The sequence below is a fragment of the Capsicum annuum genome, chromosome 12 (assembly GCF_002878395.1).
Source record: "Capsicum annuum cultivar UCD-10X-F1 chromosome 12, UCD10Xv1.1, whole genome shotgun sequence".
NCBI classification, from domain to species: domain Eukaryota; kingdom Viridiplantae; phylum Streptophyta; class Magnoliopsida; order Solanales; family Solanaceae; genus Capsicum; species Capsicum annuum.
In genome coordinates, this window is record NC_061122.1 from 232,301,638 (window position 1) to 232,319,087 (window position 17,450).

Here is a 17,450-nt window from a genome sequence, read left to right on the forward strand (position 1 = left end):
TATATGATTTGCATATTTGTTTACTATTTTTTTTTCATTTTAATTTCCTTATTAGTTATTGTGTGTTACTTTTCTTATAGCTGGCTTTAGTAGTATAGTCATCACTACTATGACCTTTGTTTTGATTAAACTTTTATCGTCAATAAATGAGTTTCCTTTATTCGACGCACAAATATTTTAGATCATATTCTATAAGAAAGATGTTTAGAAATTTAATATCTTTAATCAGTTAATTTTTTTTTCTGGATTAAAAAAAGTTGAGATATGACTTGAGAAGCGGTATCTACAAGATAGTTTTGCATTTAATTGTGTTGGATACAAATTCAAAACATAGTACTTATGGCATTTGAATATAGATTAATTTAAGGGGCTTGAAATTATGAGATTTCAATAAATTATGTGGGGTGTAAATCAACGCTATTAATAATGAAATACGAAATAAAACAATTATGCTGATGGATGGTACATGATAAAGCAGTTGGTGGCTTTTCTTTGTTTGAGGTGATCCGCGCGATGAGTACGTATACTAGTGACTAATTAAATGATAGGCATAATACAAGTACCATTACTTTCAACTGATATCACACTTACCATCCTTCATTATTTTAAGGCAATAAAAAAAATTTGAAGTACTACTTTCTTTTTCTTATTGTCTTGTGACCTTTGTTGAATTAAAATTTAGATAAATCAACCCAACGAATTTGCAACTTCCTAATTAATAGAGCACAAACTTGTTTATTGATAGAACGAAAAAAAGAGTCTAATTAGAAAAAGAGACCCTTATTAGGAGGTCCCCACTTGGAACTGTCAGTATCGAGACAAGTTCAGAATATTAGCTGAGACACAAACAAAAAAACACAAGTACACAACGAAAATAGTGGCTTAGAACTATTACAAGATGGAGGGGCGGGACTAGGAGAAGTCCCCCACATGAACTGTGAGACACAACAAAAACACTCAAGTACACAAAGAAAATAGTAGCTTAGAACAATTACAGAGGGGCGGGACTAGGAGAGGGCCCCGGCCCCGGCCCAAGCCACGATCAACACAAGTTTGGAGTGTCGGCTGAGACACCACAGTAGCTCTCGAGAGTAGCAACAACGCCGCGTTTAAGCTCTGACAGATAAAATGGAAGATATTTGGAACCATCAAAGGGTTTATAAAGCAAAGGATGATCTTCATCAACAAGTTCTTCTGGGACTTTTATGATATGCCCTTCTTTTGGAAATATTGGCAAACCTACAGTATACCTCTCTTCATTTCCTATAATCACTTGATGAAGAGGACAACGCAGTCTACCATTCGTAAATGCCTGCAATTATGTATCGATTGGTTCAACTTATATACACTATCAGTAAATATATAGTATGTCGTAATAACTTTGACTACAGTTCGATGAGATACTAAATGCTTATCTCATGCAAATTAAAAGTACTTACTTTCAAATAGTCACCAACAAGGAATATGTATGAATAAGGTTTTGAATATTGAACATCAATCCATTGTCCATTTTTTTCCATAATTTGCAACCCATTTATATTCATATCATGTTGACTTAAAACTATTGAAATAACTTTATCAGTATGAGGAGGTACTCCAATATTTTTTTCACCATCTTCAGGCACTCTATACTTGATCAACACAACAAATGGATCACCTGATTTTTTGTGTTCATCCAAGTAATATTCCTTTAATCCCAATTTATCAAACACCATTCTTCTTACTATATCATTAAATTCTGTTACTTTCTTGGAGTAAGTAATCATCACATCACTGCAAAATTTTAAAAATATATATATAGATTTTAATAATATTGATGAATATAAAGCATATTCAGAAGAATAGAATCAATAAACGTTCAAGATGATCTCATGTCAAGTCAAGAAGCAAAAAGTAGTGCTACAGAATGAACACATTAGTTAATTAATTAAGCCATATTTGCATGCATTATTATATGGACATGCATGATTTTTAAAAGAAAATAATTGTACTTAAATGATGTCATCAATTATGTTTATAACTTCATGATGAAATGAACATTTTCATATTCTTCCATTTTTTTTTGTTAAATTGGTTAATAAGTACATTCCTTCTTTTTGATATACAAGATTATAAAACTAATTTTTTGTGTACTTTTACCAGACTAAATAATCACCATTTCTTCATGCAAAATGGAAGAAAATCCACTAAAAAAAAAAGGAAAGAGTTAGAAATATACCTAAACTTTAATAAAATTTGTTGTAACACGCCTTAATTTTGTGAGAGTTCTATAACCCTACTTGATTATTTATTACCATATTTTTGTGGTATATATTTGTCCACCTGAACCACTTCAAAACCCTACGCGCCAGTACGCGCGCATTAACGCAGTCGTCCGGCTGAAAAAATATATGCCACAAAATATGATAATAAAAAGTTGAGGGGGTCATAGGACCCCGTAAAATTGAGGCATGTTACAACAAATTTCGCCAAAGTTTAGGTATATTTCGAACCTTTTTCCCCGGACTCAAATCCGAAACCTCTTGTTAAGAGTGAAATAGTCTATACATGTTGTTGATTATTGATTACATACCTAAATTCAGTCTCTCCATTAGGCGAAAGTATTTTGGAAAAATTCTCAATAACACCATCATTGATTAGCTAGAAGAAAGAGTAAATCATCGAGTACTCTCCTGAACTATGAACAAATTTGCTACGACACATTCCAACTTTATGGAGGTCCTATTATCCTCTTAAACTAAATCGTAGCGTATATTTGTCATTCCTTTTAGCTGATATGGGTCAACCTTATTTTTAGCTTACGTGACATCTTTGACGTGGGCTCCATTTCATATTATATAATAAAGGTGTCACGTCAGTATAAAAGGGCGACAAAAATACGCGAAAATTGAGTTTAAGAGGCAGTAGGACCCCTGTGAAGTTGTAGCGTGTCCTAGCAACGTTGGTCATAGTTCGAAGGAATATTATTACATACCTGAATTCAGTCTCTCCATCAGGCCAAAGTATTTTGGAAAAATTCTCAATAACACCTTCTTTGAGTACATGGTCAATCATAAGTCTTTCTTGAAGTGGTGTTCCAGGACCATACTTGGTGTACCCTATTTTCACATCTGGTGACACTGAGTGACCAAATTTTTTCTCCAAATTGAAGTTATAAACTTCTTTTAACTTATCATATAGTTTTTCTTTTGGAATATCTTCATCAAGTAAAGCCTCAAAGCAACCAAATTCTTCTAAAGATTTGTAAACTTCATCTCTCACTAAAACCCATTTTTCACTTCCTTTTTCCCACTCTGATGACTTTCTAAAATCTATAATTGGAACCTTCACACCCATTTTCTTCTATATATTTTTTTTCTTCTTTTAATTCACTTCTCTCTTTGATGTGTATGTTAGTTGTTGGGCAATTGTATGTATTTATAGATAGAAATAGTGATAAGTATTCGGTACCTCCTCGAACTATGATTAAAATTGTTAGGCATAATATATAAATATAACTCTAAATTTGACACTAAATTATAACATTGACCTTAAACTTTGACAGTGTACAAGTAGGCCCTTTAACTATTCAAAACCTGAACAAATAAACACTCCGATCCTATGTGGCAAAACGCGTGTTGTACACGCAAAACGGCATGCGTCCGAATTAGAATTGAAAGGGTTTTTTGTTCAGCTTTTGTATAGTTAAAGGGTCTATTTGTGAACCGACAAAGTTAAAGGTCATACTTATAATGTTTTTTTTATTAGGTGGCACCATATGAGTGGATTAGTAATCCACGTCAGAGCAAGTGAGGTACACGCGTGTAGTTGCAAAATCGAAGTGTGTTTTTGTTCAGGTTTTGTATAGTTAAAAGGCCTACTTGTGCACTATCAAAGTTTAAGGTCAATGTTATAATTTGATGTCAAGTTTAGAGTCATATTTATATATTATGCCAAATTGTTACGATACACTCCAATTCATACGGTTTTTCTGAACTCAATTTTAGCGTATTTTTGTCACCCTTTTGTGCTGACATGACACCTTTATTACATGACATGAGGCCCACGTCAATAATGTCACTTTAACTAAAAAGGTTGATAAAAGATGTCGCATCAGCTAAAACGAATGACAAAAATAATCTAAAATTTTGTTCATGATGAATTTGCAAACAGATCATATGGCAATAATTTAAAAATTAAATATGGGATCTGCATCCTGTAGATTGAATCGGTCAATTTTGAAATGAGAGTTTACTTTCTCCATTTATTTTTATTTTTTTATATTATTTAAAATAGATATTCAATTCATTCTTGACATATCAAGAAAAGACCGAAAAAAAGTCTTGTTTTATCCTTAATTTATTTATTAAGACTTTTTGAAATCTCGATCAAACAGTGTATCAAGATTAAACATCAATTAATATTGTTAATATGACAAACTCACTATTAAAACAGTTTTTTTTTAATAAATATGTCAAGTCAAAAAATGACAAATAATTTTGAACCTAGAAAATAATAGATGTTTAATGTATTTTTTAAAATCTTAAATTTATTTTATTGAAAGGGTGATACTATAAAATTATTTATATTATTTATTTGTCAGAAACAACTTCAATACTTTAATCTACATCAGATCTTGATCTCCATTTGCATGGCAATTCTTGAAAGCGATGGCTTTTTTTTTAATTCTTTCCATTCATTTTCAATAGAAAAAACTACATACTTGCTCGTAAAGAGTAAAATATTTATAGGCTCATAAATCATTACTTTGATGTCTCTCTTAGCAATTATCTTTTTTTTTTTTCACTTTGATGTATTAATTATAAAAATTTTGGAATTTTCTATTTTGCCCCTTACATCAGCTTGACACCAACACGCCAACCAATAATTATTTTTTTGCTTTTTATGTTTTGTCTTTTTTGTATTTTGGGAATAGTTTAGCCTTTCTTTGTTACTCTCTTTCTTTTCTACATTTTTTTTTTCTCATTTGCTTTATATTCTTTTCCTCTATTACTTATTTATTTTATTCCCAAATCATGTTATTTTTATTTTTTTAATCATAATCAATTGAAACAAGGATTAAATAATTCATAATTGATTAGTAAGTACACCTAATACAAAAACAAAACAAGATAGAAAACTTACACCTTGTTTTTGTTTGTATCTGAAAGAATTGAAGCAAAATATTGCGAAAATTTTCTAATGTTCTCATTCTGTGTGAACCAACCTATATATACATGTATCTTGTGCAAGAAGCTAAAAGATAAAACACAAGAAGCTAAAAGATAAAACAAAATCCCCTATACACATAAAACACAAGAAGCTAAAAGATAAAACAAAATCCCCTATACACTTGTCTTATTTCTCTTTGTACATGGAAAGTCGAAATTTGACCTTTTAATATCTATTTTGCCATTGTTTGAAATCATTGCATCTTTTGATATTTTGTCTTCTAGAAGCTTCCATTTCTTTGTGTTGTTGCTGAGACATAAATTATATTAGGGTGAGAGCAATTTTACTCCAATATCCCCCTCAAATTGGAGGGTGAAGGAACAACCCCCAATTTGTCCAACAAAGTCCGATGTGATCCACCGGATAGAGGTTTAGTAAATAAATCGGCGACCAGATGATTCGAGGGGATAAAGGAGAGAGTAATCAAACCAAAGGTGAACTGTTGCCTCACAAAATGACAATCCAACTCCACATGTTTTGTCCTTTCGTGAAAGACGGGATTTTTGGCGATGTTTATGGTTACTTGACTGTCGGAGTGCACTGGTATGGGTAACGTCGATGGTGCAGATAGATAGTCAAGAAGATGCATCAACCAAGTGATTTTAGCAGTAACTCGACGCATTGACCTGTATTCGGCTTCCGTAGAAGAAAAAGAGACAGATGTTTGTTTTTTAGATTCTCAAGAAATGGGATTACCACTAAGAGAAATAAAAAAAACCACTTACGAATCTCCGAGAATCTCGACGGGAGGCCCAATCGGTATCGCAAAAGACAAGGAGATCAAAAGAGGCATCTGAGGGTAAAAGGATTCCTTGACCTGGATCTGTTCTGAGGTACCTCAAAACTCGGAGTGCATTAGAAAAGTGGGAATCTTTGTGTTGTTACATGTACTGGCTTAAGGTCAGCACAACAAAAGAGACGTTTAGCCTAGTATAGGTTAAGTAATTTAATTTTTCAACTAGGTGCTGATAAAGAGAAGGATTAGATAAAGGTTGCCCATCTTCTGTGGTCAACTAGTGTATTGGTCAAGAGGTGAAGATACCTGAGATCCAGAACAATCAAACCCATCAAGAAAGTCTATGGTAAATTTTCTTTGACTGAATATGAAACCATGCTTCTCTCGTAAGATTTTCATTCCTAAAAAATAGTTGATTTCCCCCAAATTCTTAAATTTGAACTCTTTGTGAAAGAATGCTTGAATTTGTTGAATCTCGTCAAAATCATTCCCACTAATCAAAATGTCATTCACATATACTTCTATGATAAAAATAAGCTTACCTGATCTTTTGTAAAACAAAGAATAGCCATTCAGAGAGCTAGTGTAACCTTTGTAAGTTAGAGCCTCGACTATTCTGGTATACCACTGTCTGGATGCCTACTTTAACCCATAAAGAGATTTCTTCAAGAAACAAACTGATTTGGGATTAGGGCACTCCATTCCTGCAGGAAACTCATATATACTTCCTCCTGCATCTCACCATGTAAAAAGGCGTTAGAAATATCCAATTGATTGACTTTCCAACCTCTTTTTACATCAACAGTAAGTAAATATCTGATGGTGGTCATCTTGACCACCGGAGAGAATCTTTCAGTGTAATCCACCCTCTCTCGCTGGATGTCCCCCCTCACTACTAGTCTTTCCTTTATCCTTTCAATGGTTCTATCTGGTCTTTGCTTTACCTTGTACACTCATTTACAAGGTAAAGCTTTTTTTCCTGGAGGGAGTTGAACTACATCCCAAGTGTGATTTACCTCCAAAGCTGCAATCTCCTATCTCATAGAATCAATCCACCCTTCATGCTGAGAAGCCTGCGCATAACTATTGAGTTCAATAATATTTGAAAGAGTGAAAACTTGTTGATTATAAAGTGACAAAGAACTAAGATAATAGGATATTGTGTTAGTAGGATGGATGAAACAGGAATTAGTGACATCAGTTAAAACAACAGAATTACAAATGTAATCTGCAAGGTATGCAAGTTTTCGAGTCACTCTTGTTGATTTTCTTACTAGAGTAGTTGGTAAAGGATTAGGATTGGATGAAGGAGGGGTGTTGGGTGGAATAGAAATTTGAGATGAATTAGGTTCTGTAGTGGGTGATATAAGTGTAGGATAGTGGAATGGTTGGGAATTAACAATAGGTGGAGGCTAAGAATCGTGTGGATTAGGTTCTGCATATGCATGATCATCTTGAGGTATAGGAATGGTACTGAAGTCTATATGGAAAAAGAAATTTCTGTGAAGGGGTTTTTTAGAATCAAAAGGAAATATATGTTCATGAAAATGGACATCTCTGGAGATAAAAATTTTGTTGGATTCAATATCCAAAACTTTATAACCCTTTTATCCTTGTAGATATTCAAGAAAGACATAAGTTGTTGCTCTTGAATCAAATTTTATCCTGTGTTGAGACAAAGTGTTGGAGTAGCATAAGCAACCAAAGCTTCTAAGTTCTTTATAACTAGGTTCCTTCCCCAAAAAAACTTCATAAGGTATCTTAACTTGAAGAACACTGGAGGGAAACTGTAAGACCCCACAAAATTCTCTCGTAGTCTGAGCCTTAGAGTGTGTCAAGTGAAGTGTAAATTCGGCCCTAAAATATTGAAAAGTTCCTTCCCAGTGAGAAATATTTTGAACCATGTAGAATTTCTCTAATATCGACTTTTTTTATGTAGAGCATTGAATAAGCTTTCCATCGATATTAATTTTGTCAAAATCTGACATCGAACAAGAAAGTTATGACCGTTTTATGGAAAACAGTCTGATTCTGCATTACCCAGGTGCGACGGAGTGGTCCGACTGACTGTCGAGCTAGAAACGGACCATTCTATCCTACTGTCGCGTCGAGACAGTGAGTTCACTCTCTGGCTGAGTGCGGTGGAGAGGTTCGACGGACCGTCGCACCCCACCGTCGCACCAAGGCAGTAAGTCCCAGTTCTGGTTCCGTGCGATAGTAAGTCCAAAGGACCGTCGCATGTCCCGATCGAAAATTTTAGACGATTTTAAAAGGGCTTTTTGGTCTTTTGTCACTCTTTTCAGCCCCTATTATATTCGATCAAGGCTCACAACTTCATTTCTCCTCTTCAATATCAAAAACTAAGGTTTCTTACAAATCAAAACCCTTCTTTCTTCTTCAAGATAAAAATCAAGAGAAATCAAGAATCTCTCCAAAAGCCTTCAAGAAAGAGTTTCTTAAGGTATGCAGATGTTGATTCTTGGGTCCCTTTCATCCAAGAATCTCAAGAATACTTTTCTAAATTTCAAAGATCTTATTTTTATGAGTTTTCATGATTCATCTGATTTGAAATTGATGTTCATGCTATTATTGAGTTTTGATTCATGTTTGTTTACAAGGTTTTCAAGCTTTGACCCTAGTATGTGATATTCATGTGATGTTCATGATAAACCCTCTTCAAGTTACTTGTTAAGTGATGTGTTCATGTCAATTAAGTGTAGAAATTGTTGAATAAGTAGCATGCTCCTCATATGTTTGATAAAATGCTTATGTGAAGGAATTAGAGCCATTATAGTCTATTGACTAGAAAACCCCCAATTGTGTGCAAGCCAATACATTCCAAGTGTTTGTTGAAAAGCCTTAGTGAATGAATTGTGACATGAAAGCATGAAATTCCCCAATTATGTGCTCTTTGATGCATGCTAAGACTTTAATACATGCTAAGTGTTTGATGCAAGACCTTGTTAAATGGAGTACGAGTCAATAACATGTCTCCCTATATTATCACATATTTATGATTCCTAAATACTTGAAGAGATGCCTTAGTGATTGTGATGGTGAATGAATGTACATGGTCTTGATTATTCAAGAATGGTTATGTTTGACTTTTATGTTATCGAGTCCTGGGGTATTTATACCCGACAATTTAGCTGTTGTCTAGAGCCCGTGTCAGTTTTCATGATAATCTCAGTCAAGCCATGATTCTCAGAACTCAATGAGTTATAGAACTCTGTACTCTCAGAAAGATACAGAACTAAGAAACCTCAGTAAGCTCAGTAATCTCAGTATCGCTAGTATTTTAGCCTCAGTTCAGTACTCAGCTCAGATCTAGTAGTATCCAAGTGTTTTGTTCTGACCTCAGTAGTATTCGAGTAATTTATCCCGAGCTCAGCATTATTCAGTCAAATAACGAGATTCAGTAGTATTTCGTCAGATACAGAACCAAGAGAATTCAGCCTAACTCAGTCCGCTTAGTCGAGAAATATGACCAGTAACAGATTCAGCTCAGTTTAAGTTCAGTTGGGAATCGGTTCTGAGTCTTTCAATTGGGAGTAGGAGCTAGCATCCAGTGAGTGCAGGGATGGCGGCTCCCCGTTAGAGAGGCAGTCGTTAGGAGCAATCCCTAAACTATAGAACTGCGTAACCAACGCAGGATGCAAGAGTCACCCGTTAGAAAAAGGCTTGATTATTATACTGCCTTAAGCTTGACTTCCTGTGAGGGTCACCCGTTAGAAAGGCTTGACCAGAGTTGAGGTCTTTACCTGTGGCACGGTATTGACGCCCTTCTAGCTGGGGTTACAGGTTAGACCCCACCAGTTCAGATTTGGGGTATGTCGGTTAAGTGAGCACTCCCACAGTTGCAATTTCAGTATCAGTCTTCAGAGTAGAACTCAGAAATCAGGACTGTCAGATACAGTCGTCTATCTTAGTAAGGAACTCAGATAGTTCCATTGACTCATGGACCACCCGCTAGATAGGCATAGTCCCACATAAAGTTATTCAGTATTAGTATTATTAGTATCCCAAGATCACCCGTTAATAGGCTTGATCTCAGTCTCAGATTCAGTTGAGTAATCTCATTATCATATCAAGAGATCACCCGTTAATAGGCTTGATCTCAGTCTAACATTCAGTTGAGTAATCTCATTATCAGATCCAGAGCTCACCCATTAGATAGGCCTGATCTCATTCTCAGATTCAGTTGATTATTCTCATTATCACATCCAGGATCTTCCGCTAGATAGGTTTGACCTCAGACATAATCATATCTTATCATTGATAGTAGATCCAAGGATCATCCACTAGAGAGGTTTGATCTCAGATTCAGTCAGTCGAGAGTTGTAAGCTCATAATTCAGTCATTGATATGAGAAGACTCAGTTAATCAGTTTCAGTATCATCAGTTTTTTAGATCACTCACTAGATAGGACTGATCTCAACTTCAGTACTCAGTTATCAATATCAGAAGAATCAGTGATTCAGTATCTCAGTGTCAGTAGTGAGTTCAGATGACAGTAAAGCAGTATCTGAGTTTCAGTATTTAGAGTCACGATGATTTCAGTCATGTTTGTGCATTCATGCATATGTTCCCATTCAGTACTCTTATGATTATTCTATTAAGTAATTGTGTATGCATAAGCCCTTGCATTTAGCCTTACCTCATCTACATACTCAGTACATTCCCATGTACTGACGTATTTGCGCTATGGTGTTTTATTCTACACCATAGGTTCAGAGGCACGAGATCCAGAGTACCCTTAGCAGCTCAGTCCCAGTCAGCAGCAGTAGACGTAGCAGTGAGTCCTCTTCATTCGAGGATGATCTTTATTTTACTATCGCATCAGATTTAGTTTATTTTCAGTAGACGGAGTTATTTGGGGACATGTCCCATCAACTCCACAGTTCAGATAGTTTAGAGGCTTTTCGGACAGATGTATCAGTATTTAGTTTTCAGTTTTGGGTATTTTTAGATGTTTTAAACCTTATGGCCAGTTTCCGCATTTATTATCTATATTATGTAGTGTTGAGGTACAGATATCAGTAGAGGGTTAGCTTGTGGTCCTTCGGGATCATGAGCACCGTGTGATGTTTCGGTTCCAGAAAATCGAGTCGTTACAGAAACCTATTTATTAAATGTGTTGTTCTAAGGATAGACTCACCCCAATAGCAAATTGGCAATTTAGATTGAAACATCAGTCCTCTAGCAGTCTCCAAGAGGTGTCTGTGCTTCTTCTCTACCACTTCATTTTGTTGTGGAGTGGCTGAACATAAAGTTTGATAGATAATGCCTTGTGACTGCAGAAATAAGCTCTCTTGGGTCCCTTTTTCCTATTCAAAAACATTATCAGATCTGATGACCAAAAAGTTCTTCAGAGTTGGAAAAGCATTACTCTTAGAACTTAGCAGAAAAGTCGAGGTTCCCTGCTATGATCATCAACAATGGTAAGGAAATATCTATAACCGTTGTAAGTAGAGCACTTATAGGGTCCATGTGTCAATATGGATTAAATCAAACAACCCTTTGGACTGAATTTTGCTAACAGGAAAATGTAACCAAATTCTTATTAAAGTGAAGAGATATTATTCATTCCACCATATTTCATGATGATTCAAAATATCATGTGTGATCAAGTGGAAGGAAAATAGTTTTCCAACATGTGATTTTTCTTATTTTCGTGGGAAATTTCCTTCAATGTAGAAGTCAGATCTCTTTTTGGTTGTTTTAACATTTCTCCCTCTTTAGAAAAAAACAATCGCAATAAAGTGATAAGTATTCTTTTAATTCTTAATTAGTAGTTTCGGATTTAAGTTGTAGGGACGAAATCACCTTTAACAGGAAGCATTTGATCAAATTTGCTACGACACATTTTAGCTTTGCGTGGTCTTATTACTCCTAAATTAAATTTTACTGTATTTTTGTCAAACCTTTTTAGCTGTCACTTTTTGTTAACCTTTTTAGCTGACGTGACACTTTTGACATGACCTCATTTTACATATTAAAAGTGGCACATCAGCACAAAAGGGTGACAAAATATATTAAAATTGAGTTCGAAGGATAATACGACCCCTGTAAAGTTGAAATCTACTTAGCAACTTTGATCATATTTCAGGAGTACTAAATGCTTCTCTATTTGTTGTTTGAGATTTCTCCCTCTTTAGAAAAAAAAAATCGTAATAAAGTGAGAGTTATTCTTTTTATTTTTAATTACAAGTTTCGGGTTCAAGTTTTGAGGATGAAATCATCTTTAATAGAAATCATCTTACCCCTAAAAATTAAAGTAGGACTTTCTGATGCCAATTCAGATTAATCTGACCCAAAAACGATTGGATTTATGGTCAAACCTTAGTACATAATTGGCTTTACACAAACTCATATTTTTTAAATTAATGTTTGTGACATCAGTTATTATAAAATGAAATTGAAAGCATCCTTCAGCTGTAATTCTTTGATTCTTTCCATTCAAGAAAAATGAAACCCTTTTTGTGTTCTTTTCTATTTTTATTTTCTTTTCTTTTTTTTCCATCTCTGTTGTTCGTACCCGCATTAAAGCCCGACTAATTCAAATTCGCACCGAATAGGGCCCATTTAGGGGATAGCGCAGGATGATATTATTTAAAATATCATTAAAAGAGAAAAAGTATTCGTTTTGAATTGTCACATTGACAAATTAAAATATAAAACCCATTTATTTTTCCAGAAGACATGGAAATAGAAACATTTCTAAGAAGGCGATATCGTTAACAGCAACATATCTAGTATAATATCATAAGTGGATATGACGAGAGTGAAATTAATATCCACGCTATCCCTTTTTTTTGTATATCGTTATATATATTTATGGATTTTAGAAAATGTTTTCTAAATTATTTTACTGTTTAAAAGTTTATTTTAAAACGAAATCTTGATTTATTTTTATTTTTTAACCATAGAAGTCTTGAATTTGAACCTTGAAAATGGAAAAAGAAAAATCTAGCGAAAGCGATTCCTCTTTAAATTATTTTACATGATTTGAATTTGGCATAGTCGACACTGCGAGGCGAATACGAGATACCATACTTATTAGGAATGTATTCACGAGACATTTGACTTAGCAACGAACAACGATAAGCGAGGAGATTTATGAATCGTGACCTTATAGAAGTCAGGTGCGGCGATCGACTCAATCAAAATGATAGTGGTCAGGCAAAGTAGGTTTTCCAGCAATGTGGGTGGTAAGTCCCATATACTCATTCAACCGAACCACCTTTTGCTTAGACCAGCCCGACAATGATGAGCCAGGAGATCTAAAAGTCAGGCGAGACGATCAACTTAGTCAAAACGGAATCAATCAGGCAAGGTGGATTTTCCAACAATGTGGGTGGCAAGTTGTTTGTCAGAGTTGCACTTCCCTATGGGGAATGAGACAACCTTCTAGAAGTTTAACAATTGAATTGCAAAAACCATGTGGTAATTTCATTAAAATATTTAAAAATTGCTTCTCTTTTTTTCTACTTCTCTGATTCGACAACACCTTTTTTCGATCGTGAAAAAAGGTTGTGTTGTAATGAGGTACGGATTTAGAATTTTAATTTGATAGATTGAATATTTTGGTTTTCGCGACTAAATTCATCGTACCTTTGAAGTTATAAGTTCGAATTTATAAGTTATTTAAGAGTTTATATATAACAACTTGGTACCTATTTTACACTGAAGTTTACTTGTTTGTATATCACATTCATGGTATACAATGCCTTCAAATGCATATTTTAGTACCCAAGGATATGACCTAGTTGACGATGAAGTGGGTTGAGAACCATAAGGTTTTCCATTTCAAATATCGACAGAAACAAAAAACATTAGGTATTTTCTTCTCATTTGTAGTAACTGTGGCGGACAGAGTTGACTGGTTCCTAATGCTGGTGGGGGGTGGGAGGTGACAGATATTCCGTGAAACTAGTTGAGATGTGCACAAACTGATCCAAACACCACGGTTATAAAAAAAAAAAAGTCTTATCGACTCAATGGCATGACGATGCATAATATAGTGGCTTTTTTTAAGGTTATACAGATCTATCTTTGCGTCTGTGAAGGGAGAGGGGAGGGGGGAACGTAGTGGTAGAGGAAGGATTTTCACCAAAGGGGCTCAACGTCTATTAAACATACATAACAACATACCCAACGTAATCCTACAAAGTAAGTGGAGTATGGAGAGTGTCAAGTGTACGCACACCAGGGTGTTTCCTATAGACCCTCGGCTCAAGAAAGCATCTACTATACATACATAACCAAAAACACGAAAAGTTGACCTCATATATAGAGCGTGATCTTCCATCGAAGGGGGTTCATCCCCTAGCTCCGGCCAAAGGGAAAGCAGGAGGGAGAGGGAGTTACCGGGGAGCACCGGCTAGCTCAGAGCTTCGGTTGCTTCTTAGGAAAGAACAAGAACAAGTGGTGACATGATGCATCAGGATTAACAAATATATGAGTTTATGTTTGCGCGCACGTGCGCGGGAGAGAGAGAGTGAACTGCTGCAAACCACAAATATAAACATAAAACCAGGACAAGAAAAATCAAGATGATAGCTTTAGCATTACCTATTCTTCTTGATGCACAAAACCAAGTTTTACGTATGCCATTGCAAGACTGGATATCAGTAAAACCAAGCCCGGTCTGGTTCGTAACTACTGATTATATAAGGCCAACGACAAACTCCATGACAAACTGATGCAGTAAATTCTAGAGAAAATACTAGGAGAATTTAAGAGCAGCGATTTAACACGTTTGATGAATGTTGAGCTGTAAAAGATTTTACAAAAGGGGTTGAAGGGCATACCGGTAGCCTTAAAAACTTGGAGATTTCCGATACTAATGATACCTAGCTGCATCAATCTGATCTCTTCCCTGTGGTCTATCTAAGCAGAGAGGTGCAGAATTGAAAGAAATATTGGGCTTCGCACTGACTATTTCGTGCTCCTTATGCTTCAGCTGCAATTTCATATGCTCATTCTCCAACATTAATCTCTCGTTCTCCAGCCTTTCTATTTCAAGCTCCCTGTCTTTCTTTTGGCAGAACCTTTGCCACTTAAACTGACGTTTCTCTAATTCAAAGGCTTCAGCTTGGATTCCGATCTTTTCCTCTTCTAGTTGTAGCATCCGTTTCTTAATCCACATTCTCTGTTCCCACTTGGACTTCGTAGGGTCTTGAAAAAATTCATTAATTTCAGACAAAAAATTATCATTCCCGCTAGTTTGTGGCTGAAAGCTACCATCTTCTTCAACTCGTCTATGTGCATCACCGTTACCATGGTTATCTTCTTCATCATCCGATTCTTCATCATCGTCATCACTTTCATCATTTTCTTCAGCTTCATGTCCCTGGGAGCCAGTATGATCTTTTGCACACTGTGACGCAACAGGTGAAGAGTGAACTGGAAATTCAAGATCGTTGCAATCAGGTATCTTTTGTCCGTTATGGTAAGCACACATCTCTCGATAGAACAAATGTTTTGAGTTGAGTATCTTTTTCACTGTGTCCTTGGCCTTGTCGGAAAGCTGCGGCATGGAGTCCATTAGAGACGGATTTTCCACTACGGCACAAGAAGTACCCCTCCCAAGAATGTCATTCAATTTCTTGTACCTCTTGTTCAAATCGTTAAACTTGTCCTCACACTGCTGAGGCGAGACATGACAACCGTTGCTCATCATTAATCGCGAGACTGTTTTCCATTTACCCTTTTTCTGAATGCAACCCGATTTCCTCTTCAACCCCACTTCAGGACCCTCCAAACTACCGTCATCTCCAACACATGCAACTACTTGTATAAGAAGCCTAACAACATTATCCGTCCACTTCATTCTCTGCCACGGAGATGCCTTTTTCCCCAGTGCCCCACAGTTGTTATCACCATTCCCATCCTCCGTAAAGCTAGGCTCATCCTCGTCGCTCGTATTGTTATTAGGATTATTACCGGTATTCACAACGTTACTTGGACCAGCTGCTTTATCCTTCCCAAAAGCCATACAACCTTTTACATCCATCAAACCAATTGGTTTATCATGTTCAAGCCCCAAATTCGCACTCACCGACAATTGAACGTTACTGTGATTCGTCTGATGACCATGAACTGCATTATTACTAATCGACTGCGGCTGTTGCAGCCTATTCATCCCCAAAAATCCACCATTATACCCTGATAAAAAACCACCACCCATACCAGAACTATTCATTTTCCAAAATCAATTTGTAACTTCTCAGAACTGAAAAATCCCAAAATCCCAACGCCTTCGCAAGTCGCAACCAGAAATCAGCACTTAAATCCTTTTTCCCCGTCCTAAAAATACAATCTTGAAACTCTCAAAATATAACGCGAAAACCCCAACTTCACAACCAAAAATCAGCCCTTATAATCCATTTTCTCCGTCCTAAAAACACATTCTTGAAACTCCCAAAACACTAAACTTCAAAAAAACAATCACCCACAATTCATCACGATCCAACATACCAACAACAACTCAATCTAACTAACCCCAATTCCAAAACACCATAAAAATCGAATCTTGATAACACCCATGATAGATAAATTCAGCACAAACTTAGCTCAATAACACTACATACAAAAAACCCCATTTTGGGACTTCCACAAATCTTGTCAAAATCAAATCTTTAGCATCCCCCCAACAAGCCAAAACACCATAAATATTGAATCTTGATAACACCCCTAAACAATTCAGCACCAACTTAGCTCAATACCACTACATACAAAAAGAAAAAAAAAAACATTTTGGGACTTCCATAAATCTTGTCAAAATCAAATCTTTAACATATCCAACTAGCCAAAACACCATAAAAATTGAATCTTGATAACACCCATGATAGATAAATTCAGCACCAACTTAGCTCAATAACACTACAGAACCAAAATCACATTTTGGGACTTAAATAAATTTTGTCAAAATCAAACCTTTAACATACCCAAAGAGCTAAAAAAGAGTGGGAATAAATTGAACCTTAGATAAAGTAAAAAAATTTACCTCTTTGTTGATCTGATAATGGATTTTTGGAGGAGAGAGAGAGGGTTTAAAGGGCAATGGGTTCAATAGTATAAACCAAATTGGGGAAGAAGAATATATATATATATATATATATATAAATTGTAAGTATAGCTAAATCAACCAATGAAATGTTGATTTCATAATCATTTAATAAAAAACCTTTCGAAAATAGTCTCTGTCTATACGAGAATCTAATATATTTACACATTAGATATATTATTATTATTGTTATTATATCTTGTTTTCTTCATTTTTTTCTATTTAATTATTTTAACCCCTCTTTAGATTTTGGCAAATGGTAATGATGGGACTTTTCTAGTTCCTATTTGTTCTTTCATAAAATGTATCATTTGGTTCAAAATCAGGATCTTCCAGAATTATAATAAAAATTATATTTTTGATAATTGTAATTCATCTTTTAAATTAAATAAGTTATATCAAGATTTTGATACATAAATTATATTGGTTACA

At 35.2% G+C, this 17,450-nt stretch overlaps 2 protein-coding genes across 3 annotated transcripts; both read right to left on the bottom strand.

The window, feature by feature from the left end:
* Positions 1 to 683: 683 nt before the first annotated feature.
* LOC107851869 (probable 2-oxoglutarate-dependent dioxygenase AOP1) lies at positions 684 to 3,395 on the bottom strand. Its single transcript, XM_016696967.2, has 3 exons — positions 2,975 to 3,395; positions 1,440 to 1,773; positions 684 to 1,312 (listed from the first exon to the last, which is right to left on the bottom strand). Exons 1-3 carry the CDS (start codon positions 3,334 to 3,336, stop codon positions 1,043 to 1,045), a joined length of 966 nt encoding a protein of 321 aa, XP_016552453.1. The 5' UTR covers positions 3,337 to 3,395; the 3' UTR covers positions 684 to 1,042.
* An 11,203-nt stretch (positions 3,396 to 14,598) lies between these two features.
* On the bottom strand, positions 14,599 to 17,214 carry LOC107850916. Of its 2 annotated transcripts, none has more exons than XM_016695752.2 (2): positions 16,959 to 17,214; positions 14,599 to 16,645 (listed from the first exon to the last, which is right to left on the bottom strand). In XM_016695752.2, exon 2 carries the CDS (start codon positions 16,152 to 16,154, stop codon positions 14,793 to 14,795), a length of 1,362 nt encoding a protein of 453 aa, XP_016551238.1. In that variant the 5' UTR covers positions 16,155 to 16,645; positions 16,959 to 17,214; the 3' UTR covers positions 14,599 to 14,792. The 2 variants fall into 2 exon arrangements, with proteins under 2 accessions (XP_016551238.1, XP_016551237.1); XM_016695751.2 differs by having other exon boundaries at positions 14,599 to 16,679.
* Between the last annotated feature and the right edge of the window lie 236 nt (positions 17,215 to 17,450).